The sequence below is a fragment of the Myotis daubentonii genome, chromosome 5 (genome assembly GCF_963259705.1).
Source record: "Myotis daubentonii chromosome 5, mMyoDau2.1, whole genome shotgun sequence".
NCBI classification, from domain to species: Eukaryota; Metazoa; Chordata; class Mammalia; order Chiroptera; family Vespertilionidae; genus Myotis; species Myotis daubentonii.
Window position 1 is genome coordinate 107,655,846 of NC_081844.1, and position 21,905 is coordinate 107,677,750.

A 21,905-nucleotide genomic window follows, 5' to 3' on the forward strand; every position below is an offset into this window, starting at 1 on the left:
CACCAGTGATGCCAAACGCCACATCTGGGGAAACGCTGGTTTAAATGAATAAATGGGTGGGTGAGGGACCATATGGATGCTGACCCTACGCAAGACCCTGGGAATGGAGACATTTAAGTGGGGGTGGTCCCTTGGGAAACCAAAATAAGAAACGTGGCATTAGCCTGAGCGGAGCCCCACCCCACCGTGAGGATGAACTTGGGAGATGGTGACGGAGACAGCGAGCCCCAAAGGAGCCAGAAGCCAGAAGCTAAAACGCGGCACCGGAGCGGGGCGGGTGGGCGGGGCGACACCGGTGACTCAGGGGGCGGGGCGGGGCGGGGCTCCCAGCGCAGGCGCACGCGCCCCGCCTGGACTGGGGTCCCTGCGCGCGGGAGCCGTGGCGCACTCGGCGGTGGTGGCGGGAGAAGCGCTTCCGGTGGTGACGGAGGCGCCACCGAACAGGTCCTGCAAGTGGCGCTGGCGGCGGCCCGCGGGGAGCGGTGAGTCTCGGGTGGCGGCGCGGCCGCGATGGGTGGGAAAAGCGCAGGGAGCCGGCGGGGATGCAGCGGTGCAGCCCGCGCGCCGACTGCAGGAACACCCCGGCTCAGGGACACAAGACCCCTAACCCTGCGGGACTGCCTGGCCATCTGCCTTGCGCCGGGCGCTCCTGCCATCTGCTGCTGACAGCCCCCCACGCCAGCAGCCTAGTTCCCTGGGCTCCCCAGATGGGAGGGGGTCCTCCGAGCGCGCGCACGCCCCCTGCCACGCTGTCCCTGCGGCAGCGACAACTCCCGGTGGGGAGGCCATCCAAGATGGCTGCTGTGGGACCGGCCACGCGCACGGTCGCTAGGTAACCAGGTGGCACCGACCCCGGCGCCCCTCATGCTCCCTTGCTCCTCGTTCTTGGCTTCTACAGGAGCAGAGGGGGCGCTGGGGTCAGAGGTGACCACCGGCCGCAGAGTGGGGCGCCGGGGTCAGAGGCGACCATGGGCCCCTCCCCTGGAACTCACAGTCCAGCTGGGAAGAGATGGCAATAGGCTGGTGCCGGCCTTGCATGTCTGTGCTCTTCTGGTCTGTCCCTTCTGCACCGGCCTCTGACCCATCAGGACGGCATTCACCCCACTATCTCTCCGTGTGCAGGGGATGGAGGTCCCTTCGCTTCCCATTCTTAAAGCTCTGTAGGTACCGGGGTTGCCTTCCTGATCGGATGAGAAAGCTGGGGCTCAGAGAGGCTGAGTGATCTGCCCAAGGTCACCAGCTGGCCATGAGCAGAGCAAGCCTCTGAGTGTCAGTTCCATGTTGCTTCCCCCGCTGAGTTGTCTGAAATCTCCTCCCTCGAGCCCACAGCCTTTGTTAGCTGTGCCCCTGTGTGTTTCCTGGAATAGCATTTGTCAGGGTTGCAATGAACTGCTCACTTGCTTGCTTTATTCTCTCCTTGTGCTCCGCCTTGCTCACCTCTCCATCCTCTGACCCAGCAGAGCCCTGCACCACAGGCACCTCCATGAGTATTTGTCCGGCACCCGGGTGAGATCCCCATACAGCAGGGGTCCTCAAACTACGGCCCGCGGGCCACATGTAAATACAAATATTGTATTTGTTCCCGTTTTGTTTTTTACTTCAAAATAAGATACATGCAGTGTGCATAAGAATTTGTTCATAGTTTTTTTTAAACTATAGTCCGGCCCTCCAACGGTCTGAGGGACAGTGAGCTGGCCCCCTGTTTAAAAAGTTTGAGGACCCCTGCCATACAGTGACTTCACTCCATGGGCCGCTGCCGTCTGGACCCAGGGCACCTTGTGGGTCATTTTCTCAGAAGTCCCGCCTTCTCTCTGCGGCCTCACCTACAGACTTTGACTTGGGTGCCCCTAGATTTCCTCTTCCTGTGTCCATCCCGTTCACGGAGCTTCTTCCGTGTCCCAGGCACCGGAATGGGTGAAAGGAGGTGTGCAGGCAAAGGAGGAGGCTCTGCAGCCTTTACGGTGCTGCACTCAGACTTGGGGTGTAAGGTTGATAAGATGAGAGGGGACCCTGGGAGGGTGGGTGGAGGTCCACCAAGAAGTGCGGGGACCTCAAGCAGGTCCTCTCTCCGCTGGCCTGCAGGCGTCTGGCTTGCAAAAATGATGGTGTTTGGAGAGAAGGGGCCAGCAGCTCCCACCCAGCCCGAAGATGGAATCGCTGTAAGGGTGCACTCAGGGGCTGGGCGGGCGCAGGCTTTGGGGCCCACGGGGCTTCCGGAAGGGACGGCGCCTGTGGTTCCAGTGAGGAACCTGCAGAGCAGGGGGGCTGTAGCCCAGCAGCGGGGGAATGTTTAGGATGCTCTTCACATTCTGGGAGTTTCCTGCTCCCAGGCGGACGGGAATAGGAAGGTGCTGACAGGCAGGGAGCATCGCTTCCGCATCCTCGCTTCCTGGAAGAAAGCGGAGAGGACCGCCGGAGCAGAGAGACCTCAGAGCGGGTGCAACTGCTCTGCTCGCTGGCGCCACGGAGTGCGTGTGGCCTCCACATCCTCCCACTCGGGCAGCATTAGATGCACTTAGTTGGAGTCTAATCACCGGTAGAACCTTTCACCTGAGGTTAAAGGTGAAGCACAGCAGCAGCAGTGAGTCATTGAAGAAAAATACTGCCCGGCCGGCGTGGCTCAGGGGTTGAGCATCAACCTATGAACCAGGAGGTTGAGGTTCAATTCCCGGGCAGGGCACAGGCCCGGGTTGTGGGCTCGATCCCCAGTGGGGGGGGCGTGCAGGAGGCAGCTGATCAATATTCTCTCTCATCACTGATGTTTCTATCTCTCTCCCCATCTCCCTTCCTCTCTGAAATCAAGAAAAAAAATTTTTAAACTGTGCAAGTTAGCCTAGAAAGTGAAAAATTAAATTAGAATACGTAACAAATCTACACCTAATCATAAGAAGTTCAGAGTTATTCAGTTTCTGGTTAACTACTATTAATTTGTGAAATCTTTTCATAGATAGATTACATAACCTGTGAGTTGATTCTTTCAAGTGGATAACATATTCAAGGGAACTTGTCTGAATTGTTACAGATTCGTAGTATTTTATCATTTTTACAGGCTGACACCACCGTCTCGGTAGAAACCAATAGAATTTTTTTTAATGAATAAGAACGTCACCCAGCCTAAGATATTGATTAAGAAACCCAAACCCCAATTGACCTTGAGGGTTGGCATGTGGACAAGGATCGTGTTGTCACCTGGGTGTTTTAACGTTAACAGATGGGAGGGGGTGGGGCGGGGACGGGGGAGACAGGCAGAAGCAGTACCCCATGCCCTCCTGATTGGAGACAGGACCCACCTCCCACACAGCCCTCGGCCTGGACGGGAGGAGAGGGTGTGGCAGACAGCCCTGCGAGTGCAGTGCCCTTTGAGGGAGTGATTCCTCGCCCAGGTTCAGCCTTCCGGCGTCACCGGGCCTCCTGCCTGGCACGCCCATAAGGAAGGAATGTGTGGATGACCAGCTCAGAGCCAAACCGCTAGCTCTGCTGTTCAGCTCCTGAGTGTGCGGCTGCCTTGGCAGACACGTCGTCTTGGGCCCCAAGGGTCAGGGGTGTGGAGCGGAGTCAGAGCGAACAGCACTGCGATGCTGTGGACTTGGCTTCTCTGCGGACTGCAGTTCCTTAAAGGGCTGGAGCAGGACCCAGCAATCTAAGAACGCCTGGCAAGCCCAGTGCCTGGCGCAGGAGGGCACGCAGTCCTGTTCCCCCCGCTGGCTGGCCCTGTCCGGAGACCAGGGCAGCAGACTCCTTCTGAGCTCTTCAAACCGCAGTTGTTTTAACCAGTTTCCAGGTTAATGCCTTCGTTGTCATTGTTAATCTTTAGCCAGGGTTAAAGGTCCTTGTTACCAAGTCCCTGATAAAGCACATTCCCAGCCAACTTATTTTCGGTGAAATTATGGAAAATTCTTTTTTCCAACAGTGAACCAGGTGCCTGGCAGGGAGCTAAAAGCTTGAAAGGGAGTTTCTCTTGAGGAAAAGTTATTGTCCTTGCACATTTCTGGTCATCGTTTTGGCTCACTCAGGCAGCAAAGCTCCATTCCATTCCTCCCGCACCCCCACCCCCGCCATGGCCACGGCCACGGCATTTACGGGCTGGACTTCAGCCACGGGGACAGCAGCCTCCTGGCCTGGGCCTGGCTCGGTGGGGATGACCGCCCCTGCCTGCAGTTCACAGTTGATCCGGGGCCATAAAGCCTCCTGCACACTTCAGCTTGCCTCTCCCTCCAGCTGTGTGAGCGAACTCTGATCCCCATCCTGCAGGTGGGAAAACTGACTCAGCAATGTGAAGTCTCTCTCGGCGACATGCCTAGACAGGAAGGGGCAACATCCACACTGCTGTGGTCGAAGTCCAGTTCTGATCCCATGGGTGGTCAGGGAAGGCACCCAGGGCTGCGGGCCACAGGGCGGGGAGCCCTCAGCGGGGCCCAGCAGCCAGTGGGAGTGGCCGTGGAGTCACCTGAGTGTATATATTGCCCCACAGAGGGTAAGACTGTCCCCGTAACGGGTAGGGCATGTGGTCATTACTTATTTACCGTTTTTATATTCTTTCAAACATAGTGTTTCCCAAACGTAACGAACCATTGGGTGCCCCTGGTATACTTCTTCAAAGCCAGGCTCCCGGGCCCACCCAGCTCTGTTGAGCCGGGATTTCCGGGGAGATCTCTTTTGGTCACAGCCGCCTCTCCAGGGAGCAGGGGTTCTGGGGCCGACGGCTGAGGGTCACACTTGGGCACCGACGCGTACTTGAGCAAGTTAGCTAACCGCCTTGGTAGCCGAACTGTTATGAGGGTTAGAGGAGATAACATAAGGCAAGCTCTTAGAATACGTGGTTCTTAGATGCTAGTGGATATGATTAGGCAGCGTCCTAACTGCTGATAAAGGTTCAGAGACCTGGAGTGTGGGATAACCCCGGCTCGCAGAGTGGGTGGGGCTGCAATCTAAACTCAGGCCTGCTGCCCCCAGGGCACACCCCTCCCCTCATCACCCCCCTCGGTTCCAAGTTACAGGACAGACAGGGAGGTGCCCTTTGGAGCCAGGAACTCAAGGTCAGCTAACCAGCTGGTTCAGGAAACTTAGAACCTGAACAGGTCACGGATGACTAACTGGAGCTGACTGAGGGCTGCTGTGTCGTGGGGGGCGGTCCCTGCCCTTGCACGGCGGCGATGACTGTCACATCTAACCTGTAAGGAAGGCGCGGTGCCTCCCGGGATGGGTCGTGAAGACTGCGATGTAACTTTAAAAGTGGCTTGCTTGACTTAGAGGCCACTGTAGGTTAACTGTCTTCATCACTCTTGTGTCTCAGGGGATAGGGAGGCCCCAGGAGAGAGGAGACGGACTGGCAGAATGGCCAGTGGGTGGGCAGCCAGAGCAACACATTGATCCACGAAGTCCCCATCCTTTATGGGTGCTGTCCCTGCTGCCCCAAACGGTGACAACAACATCAGAGACCACGGATCCCAGGTCCCCATCACAGATGGAATAAGGACGAGAAAGTCTGCAAATGGCGACAGTTACCAAACTGACACAGACTGGAGGGCTAATGCTCCTGGGAGAATGGGCCCCTCATCTTGCTCCACGAGGGCTGCCGCTAACCGGCAACTGGTAAAAAAAACCCGCTGATGCACCGTGAGGAGGGATGCCTGTATTTCCCCATCAAGGAGCCCTCCTCCCGCCAGCCCCTGCCCTCTAAGCCTCTGTTCAGGAGCCTCACAGCCGCTCCCGCTCCTCGCACCCCCTCCATCACTCCTTCAGACGTGAACACTGAGCCTGCTGGCAATCAGAAAGCTGCCCGCGTGACGTGCACAGCACAACACTTTTCTGTTGACACCTGCAGGTCCTCACCTGCTGGTGACGGGTCAGTGGGCTCCTCTCGTCGGGGCCGGGGGGCTTTGCTCAGCCCCCCTGTGCTGTGCGGCCGCCATCCTGCCTCTCACGGCGGCTCTGAATTTCCGAAGCTGATTCCTGTCCCTGCAGAGCCTCAGGGAATGTGGCGGAAAGATGCCCCCCCTCCCCCCACTGGTAAAGTGAGCGACCTCATCCTGGAGCACATTCTTGGGTGCCTTGTGCAGCCCATCCCGTGAGGTGTGGCACTGTCCCTGACCCTGGCCACGCCTGCTGTCCCCAGCATCGCACGAGGCTGTGTAACAGCATGGCTCCCCGGTGGACCCCGGGAAGTTCCTCGTTGAGAAGCACCTGTTGTAAAACTGGGAAGGAAGCCACAGGCCCCAAAATGGAACCACTTGGGCTAAGCCCACGACACCAAACCAGAACTTCATACCTGACCTATTTGCCGTCTGGCCCTCCCCAGGGATGGAATCCTAACTGGTCGGTCTGGAATTTCCTGGTCAGCACCTATGGGGTCACGGCTCCCTTTCCAGCCCCCAGGGAAGATGAGTTCATCCTTCCTTTCCGATCCCCTCCCGCTGCTGCCCATAAGGCCTCCCACTTTGGACAGCTCCCCAGGGCTCCTCTGCTTGCTAGAGGCAGCTGCCCTGTTCCCCAACCGTTCAGTAGCCACCTAGGTCTTCATCTACTCAGGTCAGTTGTCATTTAACAACCGTCACCGTTCACTGTGAAATACTGTCAGGACCACGAGGTGCTTCAGGACACCTCTCTCATTTCAACCTTCCCGGGGGAGGGGGACAGCAGGTCGCCCGCCCTCCAGGCCTGGGATGCTGGGCTCCTTCTGGGTAAACAGCCTGCAGGGAAACTACATCCCTCACCGCCCCCCCCCCCCCCGACTTCCCTCCTTCCCACCAGGACAACTGGGTCCCTCCGACTGACTCAGTCCCTCCGACTGTAGAAACAACAAAGGCAGCTCAGGATGCAGCAGTATTTGATGCTGATTGCATCTCCCAGAGGAAGGCTTTCAAACGTGAGGCCGTGCTACTATTGGTTTTATTTTTAACTTTTTCTATTTCCGGTTTCTCTAGAGTATTTCTGGGTTCCCCAAAATAAGGCATGGCGAAATACCACGGACTTATAAAAAGGCACGTGTGGAAGTCATGGAAATTGGGTTGAGATTCGTGGACAAAGTTAGCTTTGGGCTTGGGTTATCTCTCTGCTACGAACAGCGGGATATTTGGGGAAGTAGGAACACACCCGCATCGTTACTTGATACGTTTCTGAAGTGTCTGGACCTGGTCAGGCTTCACTGGACTTGTCTCTCTGTCCCTCCCAGTCCGCGACCATGTCTGGAGCACTCCCACCGAACATCAACATCCAAGAGCCTCGATGGGACCAAAGCACTTTTGTGGGACGAGCCAGTCATTTCTTCACTGTGACGGACCCCAGGAACCTCCTGCTGACCAACCAACAGCTGGAGGACGCCCGGAAAACCGTGCACGATTACAGGTAACATCGTGAGTGCGTTTCGGGCGGAATATGTTAATAGTCATCATGTTAGCCTGTTACCTTTAAACCTTCACTTAGCAACTTTACGTGTGTGTGTGTGTGTGTGTGTGTGTGTGTGTGTGTGTGTGTGTGTTTGCAGTGGAATCCTTTTTATTAAAAAAAAATAGAACTAGGAAGACATGTTTTATTCCCCATTGCTGACCCTTAACACATATGTCCAGGAGTCACAGCGCTCCAAAATAAGAGCCGCCCCTCCAACTCCCAGGTACCAATCTGTGAAGTCCCCTTTTCACAGGGCCCTGCCCTTCTCTCCAATACTCGCAATGCCTGCATCTACAGCCACCCAGGCATCCTTCTGCCTCTAGTGGAGACAGCTTCATACAACAGGCAGATTGCCCAGAATTAGGGAGGCTGGTTGCTTCTGAGATAAAGTATAATGAACATCTGCATAACCTTTAAGTGGGCCAGGCCTTCTAGGCAGAAACTTCATTTGTTCCCACGACTACATAACGATGAAAACCCTCAGGACAGCAGATAACACAGGTGCCTGGATTAGCCTCAGTCTACAAAGCAGGGGGGGGAATGTCTGGCCTGGGGGCGTATAAGGCTCAGGCCCTGCCCAGGCATTAGGGGCAAGGTAATTAGTTTTTAAGTTGATAATTATTTTAAGTTGATAAATATGTATGGCCCGAGGATGATGTTATGAATACCCAAATGGCCGTTGGCAGAGAAAAGGCTCCCCTGCCCTAGATAAAGTTTGCATACAGCTACCTAAGCCAGCGGTTCTCAACCTTCCTAATGCCGCGACCCTTTAATACATTTCCTTGTTTGTTGTTTGTTGTGGTGACCCCTAATTTCACTGTTACAAATTGAACATCATTAAAGCATAGTGATTAATCACAAAAACAATATGTAATTATATATGTGTTTTCCGATGGTCTTAGGCAACCCCTGTGAAAGGGTCGTTCGACCCCCAAAGGGGTCGCAGCCCACAGGTTGAGAACCACTGACCTAATCAAAGGAGAGGGAAGGAGAGAAGACACTTCACGTTCTAATCTTTTACCTCGCATTTATCTCAGCAGATGCGCTCATTTCTTTCCACACGGTCTTAGAAGCGGGGATAGATTTATTTATGAGGGTATTTCCTTCCTGGTCCTTTATGTGTCAGCGTAGGGGCCGATCTAATACGCTATTTCACAGTCCGCTTTAAGAGGATGATGGACTAGGCCCGGAGGCTGACGTAACAGAGAACCCCAAACTGAGTCCCTTAAAACAACAGGAACACATCCCCTCCCTGTGCCAGAGATGAGGCCTCTGAAACCAAGAGGAGGGCAGGCCTGTGCCCGTCTGAGGCCCCAGGGAGAGTCCTCCCTTCTCCCTCGAGCTTTCGGTGGCTCTGGGTGCCCCCTGGCTGGTGGCCACATGGCGAGACCTCCGCCTCTGGCAGCCACGGCCTTGTCTGTGCCGCTGCACGTGGCTGTCCTGTATGGGCCGCTCATCCCAGAGTGGCGTCTGCAAGGGCCCTGTTTCCAAATGAAGTCACATCCTGGGGTTCCAGGTAGATGTGCTTTGGGGGGAGGATTCCACCCAGGATGGATGGTACAGAGAATATCTAAAGCAGAGAAACGCTTACTAAATCTTACTGATAAGAAAGGTGGTTATAGAGCAGCAGGTCTAGTGTGACGCCTTTAAATAAACATGCGCATAGAGATCTTAGGGAGGATGGACAGTGTGGTCACTAACTCATCACTGTTAGGTCAGAGAGAGCCCAGGACGGGACACATGCAGACATGTGACAAGATAACGGACTCCCCCTGGCATTTCTAACAGATCAGCGTGCCAGACACAGATACCGGCTTCTCCCTGAATCAACACGACCCCCACACAGATACTGACTCCTTCCTGAATACCCTGCTGACCCCTGCAGCGGGAACTTCCTCAGCTGAATACCTCAGCTCATGTCCCCGCCCCTCACCCAACCGCAGTATAAAAAAAGCCCTGTCTTTGGGGTCCGGGGGTCTCCCGGGGACGCAATCAACCTTTCCTTTTCTTTCTTTTTCTGATTCACCGGACTGTCTTTATTTCCTGTGCCGCCTCCTGAGCCACCTAACCTAACAATCACCAGGGGTGCCGAGCAGGTGAAGGCTTCCATGGTTTAATCGCTGCAATGAGTTTCTGTAGTCCCTAAATTTCTAGCAATGCATATGTGTTTCTCTGGTAAAGAGAAAAAATAGTGAGCCTGCCTAATCTCGGTTTTCAAACTATAGATATAAAAATGAACTAATGTCCTTGATTGCCACAGCTTTTGTCCAGTTGTCTAAAAAATATTTTAGAGTTTGCAGAGTTCAAAATACATGTTTAACTATGTCATTTAAAACAAAGAATATTTCAAAGTCGACTACTTCCCTAGTATAGCAGGTCTGTTTTGGCTTTTCCAAATGACAGCGGATGTGAGGTGTGGGCTGAAATGTTCCCGTGAAGTGTTACTGTCCTTCTGCTGGTGAAGTTTCGCCGAGTCGGTAATGGACTTGCCGCCCCGTCCAGGAGGGAAGTGCGACCTGCGCGCCGCCTCGCTGCCTGTCCGAGACCGCGGGCGAGGCCTTCGGAATGAGCAGCTGTGCGTTGTTTGTTTCCTAGACAAGGAGTGGTCCCTCCGGGTCTCACTGAGAACGAACTGTGGAGAGCAAAGTACATCTATGACTCAGCTTTCCACCCCGACACCGGAGAGAAGATGGTTTTGATTGGACGAATGTCAGCGCAGGTTCCCATGAACATGACCATCACGGGCTGTATGATGACATTTTACAGGTGAGCTGCGGCTCGGTGACAACAGTTCCCTTCGTATTACCGCAGCTTCAAGTAGGTTTGGGTGTAAATGATGTTATTGAGATAAGTGACTCCCTGCCGGGTCCCACTCTGCACAGAGGCAGCTCCAGGCCTCTGCAGTGCCTGTTCCCTCCGCTGCACAGTATTCTCTCTGCTGCTCAAAGGGCGGCTGAGCTTTCCCCCTAAAGCTCAGACCCACAGGGAAACGCGGAGGAGGAGGAAAGTACAGAGTGTCCATGCAGATTCTCTTTTCCTCCATTCATGTCGGTGCAGGTGTGGAGATGGGGCGGAGGTGCAGGTGGGAGGGGTCAGGACCACTTAGCCTACAAACGGCTTCTTCTCCCAGGAGAAGGGCCTGACAGTGACTGAGCGCCCACTGTGCCAGGCTCTCCACACATGTAAGAGAAAGTGTGAGTGAGCTCTGTCTTTGCCACGACCCCCTGACCTCGGTGTCACCGTCTCTAACGAGTGAGGAAACTGAAAGGAGGGTCGATAAAGTCTGCCCAGCCACCAGGCCCTACGCCCGCCACCAGGCCCTACGCCCGCCACCAGGCCCTACGCCCGCCACCAGGCCCTACGCCCGCCACCAGGCCCTACGCCCACCAGCAGGCCCTACGCCCGCCACCAGGCCCTACGCCCGCCACCAGGCCCTACGCCCGCCAGCAGGCCCTACGCCCGCCACCAGGCCCTACGCCCGCCACCAGGCCCTACGCCCGCCACCAGGCCCTACGCCCGCCACCAGGCCCTACGCCCGCCAGCAGGCCCTACGCCCGCCAGCAGGCCCTACGCCCGCCACCAGGCCCTACGCCCAGCATCCTCCCGTCACTGGGGCTCGAGTTTTCTGTCCCACAAACGGTGAGGCCGCAGGCAGTGGTGGCGGCGTGATGCTCGCTCTGTTTCAGGACCACGCCGGCGGTGCTGTTCTGGCAGTGGATCAACCAGTCCTTCAATGCCGTGGTCAACTACACCAACAGGAGCGGAGACGCCCCCCTCACTGTCAGGTAAGGCCCTGCTGCCCCTCCCCGTGGCCACCCGATGGGGCGGTGACGCTCTCCTGGTTAAAAAGTCTGTTATGGAAGGTATTCTCATCAGTGGCCCTTTCCCTCCCGTTCTATCAAGATATTTGGCCTGATTCTCAGACATTACTCGTGCCGTTGGCGGCGCTGTAGGAAGACAGGTCCCCCTCACCCTCAGGCTCTGCTCCCCCAGAACACACGGCAGCTCAGGCTGGCCTGGCGTGAACCACACGCTGCACCCGTCTACCCTGTGCGCATGGACAGACTGCCGGCGCCAAAAGCAGAGCGTCCACGGTGTGACTGACCTCTGCAGAGGTCAGGGGGCTTTTACACCTGATGGTCTTACACATCGGTCCGCGATGGAGCCAGAGAGGAAGGGAATGGGTTTGAGTTGTGCCCCCTGAGGAAGTTTTAGACGGGCCAGAGGGATCCGTCAGGCAGAACTTTTAGCTTGGCTCCTCCCACACGCCAGGGTGTTGTCTTATCGCTCCAATTGCTTTGACAGTCTGTGTTCTTCTGTCGTCATGGGTAACCAGCAGTGACTGTCACAGCGCCTCGCACCCAATCCGTGAGCTAAAACGCATTTCTAAACAGGACAGAATTGCTTGGGCTTAACTGTATTTCAGAGATGAGACTTTTTGAAATCTTATACACTAAGATACCATTTTAGGAAGAACAGCATTGCACGTTGGCTTTCAGCATGCGTATTCACATTTGGAAGTTATTTTATGTTCGTTTAGTGGATGTGCCGCAGACACGTAGGCCGCTGTGCATTTCCCACACCTGCCGTGTCCTGCGCGCTCACTGGGCCCTTCTCCATCCTTGTCCGTGTTCGGGTGTGTCAGGTCCCTGTGAGGAATCGCACTGTTTGTGGGTTACTTGCCTTTTCTCCAGGTTACTCCACCTGCAGGTGATGCTGACGCTGTTTTCTGGACTGTCCGCTCTTATGCCCTTGCACAGTCCCCATCATTTCCTTAAACAAGGACCAGTTTCCCAATGGTCACCCGTTGTGTGTGCTGTTCTTTTTCTTCTCAGCGAGCTGGGAACGGCTTACGTGTCTGCAACAACTGGCGCCGTGGCGACCGCTCTAGGACTCAACGCACTGACCAAGGTGCGCGGATCTTTATTCCATGGGCAAGCTCGTAACTGCTTCTCACCGCCTGGCTCCTAGTCACTCCACTGTTTCTCAAAATAGTTCAAGTCCTAAGACTTTCTTATTATGGTCATTCTCTTCGACTGCTTATTTGTGTGTGTGTGTGTGTGTGTGTGTGTGTGTGTGTGTTTTAAAAATATTTTTATTGATTTCAGAGGAAGGGAGAGGGAGAGAGAGATAGAAACATCAATGATGAGAGAGAATCATTGACCAGCTGTCTCCTGCACACTCCCCACTGGGGACTGAGCCCACAACCCGGGCATGTGTCCTTGACCAGAATCAAACCCGGGACCCTTCGGTCCACAGGCTGACGCTCTATCCACTGAGTCAGACCAGCTTGGGTGCAACTGCATGTTTTAATTACAGCTTCCTTGGGAAGGGGTGTCCCCCACAGCCAAGACGCTGGTCTGTGCCTGACATAGTGCTAAGTTCCGTGCTCACCCACCAGAACAGCCCACCCACGGCTGTGCGGGCAGCGGGCCTCAGGCCACACCTCTGAAGAGGGGGCGAGCCAACACCTGACCCCAAGAGTTTGGGACTCAATGCCCCTCCACACTAAGCTGCCAAAATGTCTGAGAAGTCGCATACGCCCCGCTAGAGATATACAAATACCGCTAGGTGACAGGTCGAGAAAGGACTCCTGGCCTGAGTTTCTGTACACAGGACTCTGCATTTTCAGCAGTTTTCAGGAAGCAATAAGCATTGCCACCCAGGAATCCAGGAAAAGTGAGATCATGCTTTCGGATTTCTCCTCTGCAGCACGTGTCACCACTCATAGGACGCTTCGTGCCCTTTGCCGCCGTAGCTGCTGCGAATTGCATCAACATCCCACTGATGCGGCAAAGGTCAGTCATGGGCATTTCTAGAAATGGCTGTGCTTACAGTACAGACAGTCCTCGGATTACGTCGGACTTGACGTACGTCGTTCCGTGGTTATGGCGCCATCTCCCATTTATTTATAAAAAAAAGTTCCGTCATTTTGATGTGTGTACATATGTGCTTTATGTTTTTTATTATTTATTTACCACAAGTAAAGATCAGATATTGTTATCTTTCTTTTAAATTTTTTTACTGTTTCACTTCATTGCTGCTGTGTCTGTGCTCCATGTGAGTGACGTAGGTGCTTATGTAGGTGGGTTCCGACTTAAGGCGAAAATCTCATTATGTCGCTGTAGGAATGGACCTCCGACGTAACCCAAGGACCTACTGTCGTAATGAGATTCTTATAAGAATTCACTTCGTTGAAACTTTTAAAATTATTTTAATATTTACAGATAGAATTGTATGAGATTGGGGATTTGTGTCAAAATAATCTGGAGTTGGAAATGAGGATGGGTCCACTGATGGACAGGCTTAGCCGCTGAGCTGCTAATTCCTGGGACAGGCTGAGTGCAGGAGCTAGAATACCCTTTCTGCTTCCGTATCACAGCGGCTAGAACAGCTGTGGGCAAACTACGGCCCACGGGCCGGATCCGACCCGTTTGAAATGAATAAAACTAAAAAAAAAAAAAGACCGTATCCTTTTATGTAATGATGTTTACTTTGAATTTATATTAGTTCACACACACACTCCATCCATGCTTTTGTTCCGGCCCTCCGGTCCAGTTTAAGAACCCATTGTGGCCCTCGAGTCAAAAAGTTTGCCCACCCCTGGGCTAGAAGCACCCCTCACACTCAGATCTAGTTGTGCCAGGGCGGGCAGAGCAGGTCTACACACAGGAAGTTTGTTCTCTCAACAGGTCCTTCTTTTCCCCCAGAATTTCCTTTTGGAATTTAAAATAATATTAATCTATATCTTTGGAAGGTTTTTTTTGTTTTGTTTTGTTTTTTACAATTTAGAGAAGAGAAGAAAGAACAATAAAAAACATTTTGGAATGGATAATGAGGAACAGGGTAACACAGGAGTTGTAAGGGTAGCGTTGGGAACTGTCGCTTTGTCGCTGACTTGTTACAAATACCCCTTAGCGCCATCTACTGGTGACTCCTGGGTCCTCCTCGGGTCCCTCAGCGCGGCCACGTGTCAAGGTCTACCTTTCATTTGGAAAGTCCCTCTAACTTGCACATCAGCATAAAAATCACCCTTACTCTTCAGTTAGCATAGTCACCCAGTGAGGCGTATTTTCATTAAAATTGCGACTCCTTTTTGTATTACAAAGTTACTGTGTTATTTTACTTTTGTGCCTGTTGCACGAGGATTAAACCTTTTCATAGGATGTAAAAAGAGACTTGTTTGTGCCAAAATGACTCTTGGGTGGGTGACTGGATTAGGTGGGGACTTGAACTTGGCATGCGTTTTGCTCTGCAGGGAACTCAAAGTTGGCATTCCTGTCACCGACGAAAACGGGACCCGCTTGGGTGAGTCGGCACAGGCTGCCCAACAAGCCATCGCACAAGTGGTCGTCTCCAGGATTCTCATGGCTGCGCCCGGCATGGGTGAGTGTGACTGTCACCCACCCACCCACACACCCACCCACACACCCATCCCCCATCCACTTCACAAACACAGATTGAACAAGTGTTTGTGCATCAGTGAACCAAACACGTCCCTCCCCTGCTGTCGGCTCCTTCAAGGTGAGAAAACCTGAAGCTGAGGCTCAGAAGTGGGGTATCTCCCAGGGCCACCCACAGGCGTGTGCCTGGCTCAAGGCGGAGTCTTTCTTCTCTGCTCCGTAGGGCTGCCCCACCCCCATCGGGGTGCTTTTGTTTTATGGGTACAGGAGGCAGACATTCCTGATGTTGGCACTGTTCATACTTAAAGTTAAATGTAAAGTTCTCCTCACGATTATAGAGCTTTCTGGCTGGAAAAGAGCATTACATTATTTTCCAAAATTCCAGAAAACGGGAACACTGATTTTCCCCCAATCCTAAAGTATTTGAAAGAATTATTGCAGATGGCTTCACTCTGCTGTGGGAAAAGGCTTAAAAGTGACATAAGCCTTTTGTCAGCTTGTTGGGGGCAACGTGAGCTGAAAGTAGGCATGAGCTAGCGCGTTCAGCGGGTCTCCTTTCCTTGCAGCCATCCCCCCGTTCATCATGAACACCCTGGAGAAGAAGGCATTTCTGAAGGTGAGCCCTTCCGTTCCCATCCAGCCCTCACGCGCTCCGACTCTTCCTCCCTGAACCCCGAGCCAAGCATTCGAAGGCCAGTGGCCCTCGGGCACTTATGTAGATGAAGGATGGTTCCGGGAACATTCTATTTCCAATCTCAGATGTTTGACAAAGCTCCCAGGAAGGAAAACGGCTGCCACGCCTCTCACTGTCGGAAACGGGAAAGGGATTTGGAGGCAGCGTCAGGAACAGTGAATTGCCCGGTTTATTTTTCTTTGGGGAGCGTGACAATTCGTTAATCTGTGCGCTGCCCTCATTTGAATGACACACCCAGGTTGTCACCTGGACACACCAACCCCTGCGAGGAAAGGCCTTGGTGGGGACCAGGGACTGTGGGTTTCTCCTGGGAGCGCTCCAAGGAACGAAGGGAACTAGAGAGCCAGCATGACCCTCAGTCGCACGTCCCATGTCAACGCGTGAGGCTGCGAGATCCAGCGCTTCCTTCCCTGGCTGTCCTTGAGGGGGGTTCTGGGATCGTCTCGTCTTGACCACCTCTCTCCCTTCCTCTCTAGTCCACTCCTCCCTCCCTCACGTTAACCTGTGCGACGTCCTCTTTCACCGGAGGAGTCTTCGGGGACCAGGGTACGCCTCGCACACGAGCTCTGGGGTCACCATCTCTAACCACTAGTGTTGCCTCTTAACTCCGTTGGCCGATGTCATGACAACCAGTTCACTACTTGGTCGCAGCTATTTCTGTGGCCTTAGTTACGGGACCATCTCCTCGTCGCTCTTTATAGTGTGCATTTTGATACCACTTTTGAAAACTAAAAATCTAACAGTACTTATTCTCCAAAAGACTGACCCGCTCACTCGTTTCCATTTTTACAAAGCGACAGGCAGAATGTCTGACGCCAGCCACAGCTTTAACCATACTGACAGAGAGAAGGCCAAGAGAGGGGAGACGCGGGGTGAGGGGGTGCTTGCGGGGCTTCTGCTCCGTCCCGGGCCCTGGCCTCGGGGGTTTATGAACGTTACCACGTGCTTGGGAAGCAGTCGGGCTCTGCCTGCTCGCCCGGATGGAGCCAGTGTTAGGGCAGCCCTGGGGGCGGAGCGGCCTGCCTCCCGGCCAGGAGCGGGATGGTAACAACAGCGACCTGGACCCACCAAGCACCACTGAGATCACATGTGCAAGGGGAGGACGAGAAGCCGTGGCCTCCACACGTGTGCCTACTGACAGGTCGGGGGCAGGGGCCGCGGGAAGTCGGGACTAGCACGCGTGTTGCAGTGTTCCCCCCGTTACGCGAATCACAGTCCACCTGGACCAGGAGTCCACCTGGGGCTCCTTCCAGTCCGTCGGCAGAAGAAATGGTCGCCAAGAGCCTGTATGGAAAGTCTTCAAAATAATGTCTTTCTGTCACAGAGGTTCCCGTGGATGAGTGCGCCCATTCAGGTTGGACTGGTTGGCTTCTGGTGAGTAGAATCCCTTCGAGATCATTCATTTCTCTTTTAAAGACACGCGTGCAGCACATGAAGAGGGAGGAGAGGGAGGTGATGTGGGACCCAGTTTAGAAAATGAGGCGATCCCAGAACACCTGGGACTTACGGTCCCGATATGAGCTGGAAGTAGACTGTCTTTAGGGAAGCTTACAACATTTGGGACTGTTTGCATGATCCTTTCTTAAACTCCTGTTATCTCCGATTTTTTAAAAATTATTTTGGCAGTCATTGGTGTAATAACATGATACAAACGGAACATGGTTTTTGAGGCTCAAAAGAGAGGAAGGGGACTGTTGGAAAAGTAAACGAGACAAAGAACCTGAGAAGTCAACTGTTTCCAAGTGCACTGATTTGCCTTTTTTTTTTTTTAAAGTTTGGTATTTGCTACGCCTCTGTGCTGTGCCCTCTTTCCTCAGAAAAGGTATGTGTTTGTCATTCTTTGGGACGATCATGCGTTTTCATCCGACAAACCAGACCCACCCTGAGTTACAAGTGTTACTTCACGTCACAGGGGCTATGGTTCCATTTCACTGGTAGGAAAGTTGAGGCTCACGCAGATGAAGGAAGCCAAGGTCTCTAAAAGGAACAGCTGGAGGCAGAAATCAGACACACATCTGCTTAATTTCTAAACTCTCTCTACCTGCTCCCGCGCCACCTGGAAATGCTCCTTCTTTTGTAAGAGGGGAACTCCGGTGCAGACTGGCTTTTATGAAAATGTAAATGTGGCTCGTGCCACCCCGCCCGTGGGCACGTGCATCTGTAATACAGACGCCTGGGAATGTCAGTCGCACCCCCAGGAACAGCAATTACACGCCCTCAGCTCCGGGGTCGGTATGTTTGCTTCCCTTCTTCCTGCTTGTTTTCTGCCTTTGCAGTGGTTCTCAACCTTCTGGCCCTTTAAATACAGTTCCTCCTGTTGTGACCCAACCATAAAATTATTTTCATTGCTACTTCATCACTGTAATGTTGCTACTGTTCTGAATCGTCATGTAAATATCTGCTATGCAGGATGGTCTTAGGCGACCCCTGTGAAAGGGTCCTTCGACTGCCAAAGGGGTCGCGACCCACAGGTTGAGAACCGCTGCTTTAACCCTTTGAGTGCCAACCAGTATCCTAGGAACTATGTTAAAATTGCCAAGGCATTTTTGCTGATTTTACAGCAGTTTAGGAAAAAAATTATGACAATTAGGCAGATAAATGCCAGTGGTCAATTAGAACTACAAACATTCGGCATCGTAAGTAATCTGCACGTAGGTGCCATCTGTCAATAAAGAGTGAACTACTAGCATCTAATAGTGACACTGCAGGAGGAGCGCGGTAGTGCTCCCGGCACTTTTGGCGAAAGACAGGAGGAGCGGGATCGCGCTCCGGCATGCTAGAGGTTAAAGCCTTCTTGTGCGCTTCTGTCCCAGGCTGCTGTGGGTGTGAGCACTGGATTGACAGGGGTGTTAGTGCAGCTGCGTCTAGTCAGCCGTGGGCAAACTACGGCCCGCGGGCAGGATCCGGCCCGTTTGAAATGAATAAAACTAAAAAAAAAAGACCGTACCCTTTTATGTAATGATGTTTACTTTGAATTTATATTAGTTCACACAAACACTCCATCCATGCTTTTGTTCCGGCCCTCCGGTCCAGTTTAAGAACCCATTGTGGCCCTCGAGTCAAAAAGTTTGCCCACCCCTGGTCTAGATCTAAGTCTCCCGCCGCCTCCTGACCCCGCACCGGGCGTGGAACAGGTTCTGCTGTGTGGATGGGGTGTGAGGGCTGCCGGCCTCTGCCCTGGGGCTGCGCCTGCGGGGCCAGGTCCCGGCTCCGGTCTGTCACGCCCGAGGCAGCCCTAGGCGTGCAGAGGAGGCTCTGGATGGGGCGCTGTTCCAGGGGACCTTTCTCAGGTGCCTCCGCCGGACAGGGAACGCCACCACTCACCGGCCCATCCTCTGTCCGCGACCCCGCCATTCTTAAGCAGAGAAGTCACCCCATTCACCCCCAGGTGTGGAAGCCACGGCCCCCAGACAGAGCAGGACATCGCAGCCCACCTCGGCCCCTGTAACCACTGTCCTTTCTCCCTCCCCAGTTCCATGTCCGTGACCAGCCTGGAGCCTGAGCTGCAAGCCAAGCTGCGAGAGAGCCACCCTGAGCTCCGCCGCGTGTACTTCAACAAGGGACTGTGAAGGGGGAGGACGCCGGCCCAGCCCGCTGCTCGGACCTGGTGCGCCAGCGAGGGAGGCCTCTCCGCCTGGCTTCTCCCGGGCGCAGACCTTCTCCAAGACCCACGTCAGCCTGTAGAGTCGGCTGCTCCGTCCAGCATGGCGCCGGGTGGGCCAGGCACCCCCGTCGCCCTCTCACATCTGAGTCATGGGATAATGAACAGAAATGGCCTTCCTGTAGCTTTTACGGTAATTGTTTCCTCAAAGACAGCAGTCCAGCTCTCACCTCGAGTTTTTAAAAGCGCTGCTAGGCACAGAGTAGATGCTCAAGAAATTGATTATCAGTCAGTACAAAGGAAATCAGGTAAAATACTGAGTTGTCATCCCACTCTTGTTTCAGAGCAAGGCCACGGAGGCAGTGATTTGCAGAGCACACAGCTCTGATGCTAAACTATAAAACATAGCGCGTAGGGTAAACCCTGCGTCGCGGAACGGACACGCGTGGCGCGGCGTCCTGCTCTCAGGAGCTGGGCACTCCCTGCTGCTGGACGTCTCTGGTCGAACCTTAAATTGCTTCTGTTTTACGTTCCTACGAAAACATTATACCTGTTGGCTTGATATTCAATTACATCAAACACTCAGATAACTGCCATGTGCACACGTCAGTGTAGGAAGCGTGTTCGGTCCTGGTGCGGCGTGCCAGGACGTTCGGGTTCGTCTGGCAGATTTCAGGAGTGAGAGCAGGGCCAGCCCCTACGGGTCTTGTCTCGTCCTTGCTGATCTCATTGGCTTTCGGGAAGATTCGGACATCATGTATGTGAATCGGTGGCTAAATGATTTTACTTGAAGGTTGTGTACTGCATCCGCCCTGTTTGAAAATAAGGCTCCATGGACCACTGTTTACATCCCTGTAGTAGTTTCACATTTAATATAGTTCATGCAATAGAGACTGTGTTTCTGGTCTGTCCGTGTTCACAGGTGTAGGCAAGGCAGTGTGCCCTGGCGGGTATTGATTCCACTGTAATTCGGAGACGTGTAAGTGGAAAAAGGTACAACAGTGCTGGCAGATCTTGCAATGAGACGGGCTGAGTTCCCCATCCAGAAACAGGGTGTGCCTCGTGTGCGTTCCTCTTCTCCGAGGGGTGGATGGGCCACTCGGAGCCTTCCTTTATGCCTCCAAAATGGTCTCCATTTTTCCGTCTTAATCCCTTTGAAGCAAAAGAGGTTCCCACAACACATGCCGGCCTTGCGTGTGTTGTGTTGCCATAGATGCTGCTCTTGAAGAAGTGGTCAAAGCCTGAAATTCAAGGCCGTCTCCCTGAGGTGCTTCCAGGGTGCTCCTACCGAGAGCCCAGCCCGGGAGGCCCTCCCACGCCCGGCTACCCCAGAACGCTCACCCCCTCCCTGGGAGCCCCCCCAGCATCCTCACCTTTGCTGAAAAAGCAATGGCTGGGCAGAAGGTGGATAAACTGCCATTTTCAGGCGCCATTATGAAAGGGATAGCAACTGTGGAGCTATGTCTACTTAACATTATCGTAGGAGCTCTGGCTCCTGGCGCTTTTTTTTCCTGTCAGCGTCACCGTGGTTTATAAAAAGGAACAAACGGACGGGATGCCCTGGCCACCTCCCAGCGACCCGGAGGACCGCTCCCAGGAAGTGCAATGGCTGGGAAAGGCGCCGGACCCCAGGCGGGCGTGGCCGAGCGTGTGCTGCGGGCGGGCGGCGGCTGCTCAGTGTTGGCGCGGTGTCTTGCCAGTGTGTGGATCAGTGTACTGTTCCAGTTCCGCTGGATGAAATGTTCAATAAACTCAGAATGAAAGCAAATCCTCTCTTTTATTTGCACGTAAAGCATCTGCCGATGGTACCTTCCATTCAGACTTACTGCCTGGGGTGCCATCAGTATCTCCCAGTGGGGAGCTATTTCTGTGTTATGCCTTTAGCGGGAAATATATTTCTAGTTGTGGCCACCAGCCTTCCACCTTGCTGACCCCACACATAGAGCCCCCGCCCTGCCCCACACAACATGACTCCAGGCGTGTGAATGATGAGCCGGGACGGGCGATTCTGCTTACACGCAACTAGCACCACGGCACGCGGGCAGGAAAATCTGCTTCTGGGTCGGGTGTCAGATTCTGATGGGAACTAGCATTTGCCAGAGTTTACAGAGAAATGCAAGCAACCCAAGACGGGAGCCTTATTAACAGACTAAGGGATGATGAGAAAGCATTTCACCCCCTCGCGTCTCTGCACATCTTGCTACCCATAACCCTGTTCATCACGTCAGTCATTTAAAATATCCAAGAGCTCGGGTCTCAGGGTCAGAGCCATACGGTCTGGGTTACTTACATGCACTTGGGCTGCTGACCTTCGGTTCTGTTTGTTTGGAGAAAATCGGTGCCTCTACCTCATGGAGTCGTGAAGATGAACGAGAGTCCCTGCGCGGCGTGTGCGTATTGCCCGGCGTACGGCAAACGTCTAAATACGTGGTGCCCATCAGACATTCACTTGCTCTAGAGCAGCGGTTCTCAACCTGTGGGTCGCGACCCCTTTGGCGGGCGAATGACCCTTTCACAGGGGTCGCCTAAGACCATCCTGCATATCAGATATTTACATGACGATTCATAACAGCAACATTACAGTTATGAAGTACCAACGAAAATAATGTTATGGTTGGGTCACAACATGAGGAACTGTATTTAAAGGGCCAGAAGGTTGAGAACCACTGCTCTAGAGACACTGGACATGGTTCCAAGTGCTGGCTTGTCACCATCAGGGTAAGACGCCAGAACCCTGGCAACCTCCCAGAGCTCCCCCCAACCTCCTAAACATCAGGTTGAAGCGGAGAGATGGAGATGCTCGGCTCCATCTTTCTAAATT

At 53.7% G+C, this 21,905-nt stretch overlaps 1 protein-coding gene across 3 annotated transcripts; it reads left to right on the forward strand.

The window, feature by feature from the left end:
• The first annotated feature begins 320 nt into the window (after positions 1–320).
• Positions 321–20,777, forward strand: SFXN1 (sideroflexin 1). Of its 3 annotated transcripts, XM_059699233.1 has the most exons (12): positions 321–482; positions 7,172–7,344; positions 9,982–10,152; positions 11,073–11,171; positions 12,222–12,297; positions 13,099–13,184; positions 14,645–14,772; positions 15,356–15,405; positions 15,960–16,029; positions 16,808–16,857; positions 17,258–17,305; positions 18,956–20,777. In XM_059699233.1, the coding sequence occupies exons 2-12, from the start codon at positions 7,181–7,183 to the stop codon at positions 18,983–18,985; spliced, it is 972 nt and encodes a 323-aa protein (XP_059555216.1). In that variant the 5' UTR covers positions 321–482; positions 7,172–7,180; the 3' UTR covers positions 18,986–20,777. The 3 variants fall into 3 exon arrangements, with proteins under 3 accessions (XP_059555216.1, XP_059555217.1, XP_059555218.1); XM_059699234.1 differs by lacking the exon at positions 15,960–16,029 and having other exon boundaries at positions 18,956–20,775; XM_059699235.1 differs by lacking the exons at positions 321–482; positions 15,960–16,029 and having other exon boundaries at positions 7,173–7,344; positions 18,956–20,776.
• Positions 20,778–21,905: the final 1,128 nt, after the last annotated feature.

Bases quoted from the DNA above. Each gene is read 5' to 3' on its own strand.
- SFXN1 (XM_059699233.1), top strand. From the start codon at position 7,181: ATGTCTGGAGCACTCCCACCGAACATCAACATCCAAGAGCCTCGATGG. The intron at 10,153-11,072 runs GTGAGCTGCGGC...GCTCTGTTTCAG, and splicing joins TGTATGATGACATTTTACAG to GACCACGCCGGCGGTGCTGT. The intron at 14,773-15,355 runs GTGAGTGTGACT...CTTTCCTTGCAG, and splicing joins CATGGCTGCGCCCGGCATGG to CCATCCCCCCGTTCATCATG.